The sequence below is a fragment of the Trichomycterus rosablanca genome, chromosome 5 (assembly GCF_030014385.1).
Source record: "Trichomycterus rosablanca isolate fTriRos1 chromosome 5, fTriRos1.hap1, whole genome shotgun sequence".
Classification (NCBI taxonomy): domain Eukaryota; kingdom Metazoa; phylum Chordata; class Actinopteri; order Siluriformes; family Trichomycteridae; genus Trichomycterus; species Trichomycterus rosablanca.
The window spans coordinates 29,197,283-29,202,777 of record NC_085992.1 but is presented as its reverse complement, the minus strand read 5'-3'; the positions used below and the strand labels follow the sequence as shown (position 1 = coordinate 29,202,777).

At 35.6% G+C, this 5,495-nt stretch overlaps 1 protein-coding gene across 1 annotated transcript; it reads left to right on the top strand.

Annotated features, from left to right (window-relative positions):
* Positions 1–876: 876 nt before the first annotated feature.
* Positions 877–5,034, top strand: tbxtb (T-box transcription factor Tb). The gene is made up of 8 exons (XM_062995034.1): positions 877–1,082; positions 1,779–2,043; positions 2,842–2,976; positions 3,103–3,164; positions 3,264–3,325; positions 3,460–3,636; positions 3,954–4,086; positions 4,764–5,034. The coding sequence occupies exons 1-8, from the start codon at positions 877–879 to the stop codon at positions 5,032–5,034; spliced, it is 1,311 nt and encodes a 436-aa protein (XP_062851104.1).
* Positions 5,035–5,495: the final 461 nt, after the last annotated feature.

Here is a 5,495-nt window from a genome sequence, read left to right as displayed (position 1 = left end):
AAAGAAAAACAACAGCAACAACAACAAAAAAACAACACAATTTAATGTCTCTAAAATATTTGCAGTATTATCTTTTGTAATATTGTGTTTCCTTTGTTCCCTTCCACTGTGTTTTCTAAATCATCTGAGTCCTCAAGCATTACAACTTTCCAAGTTTGACTGAAGTTTGATGTTGCATTTATTTAAAAACCTTTTTGTTTCTGTTAATTGTTAATTTTGACCCCTTTTACTTATTCTTTTCCTTGTTGGATTTGTGGTTTTACAGTTAACTGTATTTAAAGTTTAACTTGACTTTTTTTTTTGGAAAAAAAACGAATGTATATAACTCTTTTTGGCTGTTAACTATTTACAGTCGACTTTAATAAAAGTTGCTTTATTATAGTTTTATTGTTTTAGTTGTCTAGATCTGACTGCTTTTGTTTTTTGTTCTTTTCATGTTTTAATAGTCTCGTTGTTTACTATTTTTATTTGTTGACACTGTTTTAAGTCTACACTTTTGTGCAATGGTTACTGCGTTTTGTGTTGAGTGGTTAACGATTTTATTTATTTTTACTTTTATTTATTTTTTTAGTTGACTGCTTTTTAGAACCACTGTATGAATCTGAGTTTAATCAATTTAGTGACTTTTAGTGACATCGAATGATTTAACATTACTTTCTGGTATTATACTTTAATAATAGTGTAGATGCAGTTTGAGCTTGGCGTTATTCCATGTATGTTAATCCGCCCGGCCAATGGCGAGTTTGTTGGCACACATCAAAGGCTCTAACCAGCCAATCAAAGTCGTTCACAGCTGCGTGCGGAGCATCAGGGCTATAAATGTGGACTCGGGGCTCCTACAGTTTGGACAGTTTTTGGATTTTTTTGTGGATAAACATGGCTTCAGCTGGCAGTGAGTGCACCGGAAAGGCGCTTCAGTACCGGGTGGATCATCTACTGAGCGCTGTGGAGAATGAACTGCAGGCGGGGAGTGAGAAAGGTGACCCGACAGAAAGAGAGCTTAAAGTGAGTCTGGATGATGTGGAACTGTGGAAGAAGTTTCGAGAACTTACCAACGAGATGATTGTTACCAAGAACGGAAGGTAAGGTTACTGCTGTAATATAAATATAAAAATAACCATTTTACAAACACTGCAAGCGTCTAGTAATTTATACCTTAAAATTGCACCTTTAGAAAAGCAGTATTTAAATATTTTTTAACGAATGCGTGAATTTCGTGCTTAGAAATGAACACAAAAAAGAAAAACAGAAACACAAATTTTATACATAAATAGTCACAATTGACCCCTTTAGTGACAACTGAAAACAACAATTCATAGATTAACATACCATTTAACGAATTATTTATTAATGAATCATTTAAGAATTAAGAACTATGTCAGAATTTAAGTAGAAATCAAGAAAGAATCTGTTTTGAAATTCGGAGCCACTTAATTCATTATAATGCGTTGACATCATTTTCGTTGGTAGATTTTTATTTTAGATATGGTTTGTCGTTTGTTAATTTGATAAAAAGATACTTTTATAAAGTAGAAAGTTTTCTGTCATCCATCTAATTTAAAAGCAACCACACAGTTTGACCTGAATTGCAGTGGTGTGTCTCAATGCTTTATATTCTGATGTAGTTCTTGGAGACTTCTTTTCTCACAAAAGCTCATTTGTATGCTCACCTTGTTCATTTGGGCTCATGTAGTATGAAGTATAGTTTGTTTATAAGAGTTTTACTCGGTTTGATATGATATGTGAAATAAAACGCTGTATGTGTGTTTGTTGTTCAGGCGCATGTTCCCGGTGCTGAAGGTCAGTATCTCTGGGTTGGACCCGAGTGCCATGTACTCAGTCCTGCTGGACTTTTCAGCGGCGGACTCGCATCGCTGGAAGTACGTGAATGGGGAGTGGGTAGCAGGGGGCAGACCCGAACCCCGCTCCTCCAGCTGTGTGTACATGCACCCCGACTCCCCCAACTTCGGTGCGCATTGGATGAAAGCGCCAGTCTCCTTCAGCAGAGTCAAACTCACCAATAAACTTAATGGTGGAGGACAGGTCAGTATAAAACACTGCACCCATCAATAACGCATATATCTAACACATAGAACATACATCAGATAGTATTTACCTCTAATAATAAGGTGGTGGGCGATTCGTTTGTAAATAATTGTATTTTATAGGTTATATATTAATCTTGTGTTTTTGTGTCAGTGTAGTTTAACACAATAGTGTAGCCTACTGAATTAATTATTCTGCCAAATATTTCATTTGTATCTTTATTGTAACTATTTAAATGTACATTTTAAAAATAGATTTAGAATTGATTTTATTTCTTCACCTAATGATCTTACATAAATATGTTTTAAAAGCACAAAGAATGAGATATTACATACTAAATAACCCAGTGAATGATGTAACAAAGGTAAAATAGTTTACACAGACAACATTCCACATTTCTTAATGAATTGCACAACAGTAAACATAAACATAATTGACATAGATGTACACCAAATATAAATTTTATTTTATAGTGTTTTTTTTCCTTTTAGAAACTTATTTCTTAGTTTATTATCTTTAAAAGCATATTTAACAACTTCTACATCACTGAATCAATTATAAAAATGATTATTATAATATGATAGCATAATAAAATCATTTAGGATATAACAATCATAGATACATAGTATATAATCAAATGAAATTGTTTACTATTGACTTTTATTCTTTGTGTCATACTTTGATCTTCAATGTGATTTTTTTATTGTTATAAAAAGTGAAAATTGTGCACAACTCTGTATATCTTGTGTGTGTGTTATATTAACTGGCTCATTACTGATTTCTGTTACTTTTTAGATCATGCTGAACTCTTTACACAAATATGAACCTCGAATTCACATTGTGCGGGTTGGAGGGCCACAAAAAATGATCACCAGTCATTCCTTCCCAGAAACTCAGTTCATAGCGGTTACAGCATACCAAAATGAAGAGGTAAGTTCAGCAATTTTCACATACTTACAATTCAAGGAATTGTATCGTAACAGCAATTTAGTATGTTAATGGAAATCATTTGTTTACGTGATGTAAAATGTTAATGTAACTAATATCTTCTTTCAGATTACAGCACTCAAAATAAAGCACAACCCTTTTGCCAAAGCTTTCCTAGATGCCAAAGAAAGGTACTACAAAATATTTTTATTTTTTCTTTATTTTTATTTAAGGATTGTGTTGAGTAAAAAATGTGAATAATCCTTCCTTTTTCAAAATGTGTTTTATAGAAGTGATCATAAAGAAATAATAGATGACCTCAGTGAAAACCAACAGACTGGCTATACCCAATGTACGTTTCAACTTGTACAATCTATACTTATTATAGTGAATTAAATGTGTGTATTCAAAAGTTTAGTGTCTATGACATTTGTGACTGTATATTTCACATGTATTAAACTTGCCCTTTCTGCTGTTTGCATTCAGTAGGTGGCTGGTTTCTGCCAGGTACTGGATCTTTTTGTCCTCCTGCAAACCCTCACCCTCAGTTTGGTGGTGCTCTGCCTCTGGCGTCCGCTCCTGGCTGTGAACACTATACAACATTAAGAAATCATCGCTCCTCACCTTATCCCAGCCCGTACCCTCAAAGAACGACCTCCCCCAGTAAGAACACACAACTACACACTTTTCCCCACTGGTGCACAAACACCCATTTCTCCATGGCATTAATGAGAAACTTAAACAAGTGCTACTGAGGGGAGAATGTCTTGCATTCCTGAAGCCTTTGTCCACATAGGAGCTCACAGTCATAAACAAGTGACCCTCAGTCTTGGAATGTCTGAGCACCAATGTTAAATGTTCTTAGTTATATTAATATGACAATAGAGAGCATAATATGATTTAGTATAAAAATCTTTATTGCTGTGAGTGTGCAAGTGAGAATTGAAAATAACCAAGTGTTTGTTTGTGGTTGATTTCAGCTCAGTATTCAGAAAATGCTTCAGCTTGTCTGTCTATGCTGCCCATCCATGAGAACTGGTCCAGTCAACAAATGTCCTCTCACCCCAGCATGGTCCCGATGAACCAACATTCTCCACCAAATTCCAACTCCAGGTCAGCACTTTCCTTCATCTCACACATTAATAGGTCTAGTTTACCTGTACCAATTGCAATTTATAGGACATTGGTTTCTTGCCAAAACTGCCAGCATAGGCTATGAAATGTATCCAGATGTTCAGATGTAATCCATAAAGCACTAGAAAAAAGGTCTGCCATAAATAAAAGCTGCTAAAATGTGGGTGACTGCCCACAGTAAAGCTTACCGGGCGTCTACACAAACATGATCGGTTATGTCTGAGAGGGGAGGGATAGGAGTGGCTGAAGCCCTCTGAAGGTCTGGCACCCTGTTAAGGGTATCCCTGCCTTGTGGCCAGTGTTTCCAGGTGAAACCAGACCCCCCATGACCCTCACCAGGATGAAACAATTGATGACATACTTACTGACTTACTCAGATTCAAATTTCATTATGTTAATTTACTGTTTAAAAAAGGTTTCTATAGTCTCTATACAAAACAGAATTAAATACTGTTTTGTTTTTTTTGCAAATTTAATATATTTTAAAGCAACCTAAAATATTAAACAATTCAAAATTTTGCACATGCAACATTTTATAAAATGTTCAACTACACCAGAGGTGTCCAACTGTTTTGAAAAAAACTACTACATAAACTACTTAACAGATCTTTGTCATATCTCTAACATTTCTGTTTCTTTTTATATCTGTCCTACAGTCAGTACACTGGTTTATGGAGTGTAGGAAATGCACCCCTGACTCCAGTGTCTCAGTCAGGTGGAATGGCAAGCAGTCTTGGTTCCCATTTCCTTCGTGGCTCTGCAAGTCACTACACAAGCCTTTCCCACCCAGCGTCAGTTCCCGCGACTGGATCTCCACTGTATGACAGCACTCCTGCCCCTGAGGTGCACAACGCTTCTGCTTATGAAAGCACCACTCATGTGCGACTGCCCACGGCCTGGACGCCCATTACACCTCCTTCTATATGAACAGCAGTGCTCCATACACTGTTTCTCCAGTGACAGCGATAGCGTGGTCTTCTGAACTAGCACTCGATCTATGCAACAGCACCAAAGACAAGACTTCATGTGTTTAACTGTTCTGAAGCAGGCAAATTAATTATGCATTAAAGGAAAGATCGGAGCAAATGTAGACCTTGCAAGGACAGTTAATACTGCTTATTTCTAAAGTGCCTTTAAATCTGTCTTAACTGTTTATGCAAAAAATAATTTTTGACGTAAGGTTATTTATATTTTATGATACGTATCATGGCTAATTGTGTAATGTACAGACAATCATTTGTATAAAGTGTAAATGTCATTTTCTTAAAACTGAAGTATTTTCACCTCAGGATTTTAATTTTAATTCATTCTTATTATTTTATTTAGTCTTATGCTGCACCATTGTTACAGAACTACTGAGTCTTTATTAAAAATTAAAAATGGTTACT

What these genes read in the sequence shown, in the direction of transcription:
- tbxtb (XM_062995034.1), top strand. Translation starts at nt 877, where the DNA reads ATGGCTTCAGCTGGCAGTGAGTGCACCGGAAAGGCGCTTCAGTACCGG. An exon ending in ATTGTTACCAAGAACGGAAG is followed by an intron (nt 1,083 to 1,778) that starts GTAAGGTTACTG and finishes TTTGTTGTTCAG; the next exon opens with GCGCATGTTCCCGGTGCTGA. An exon ending in ACAGACTGGCTATACCCAAT is followed by an intron (nt 3,326 to 3,459) that starts GTACGTTTCAAC and finishes GTTTGCATTCAG; the next exon opens with TAGGTGGCTGGTTTCTGCCA.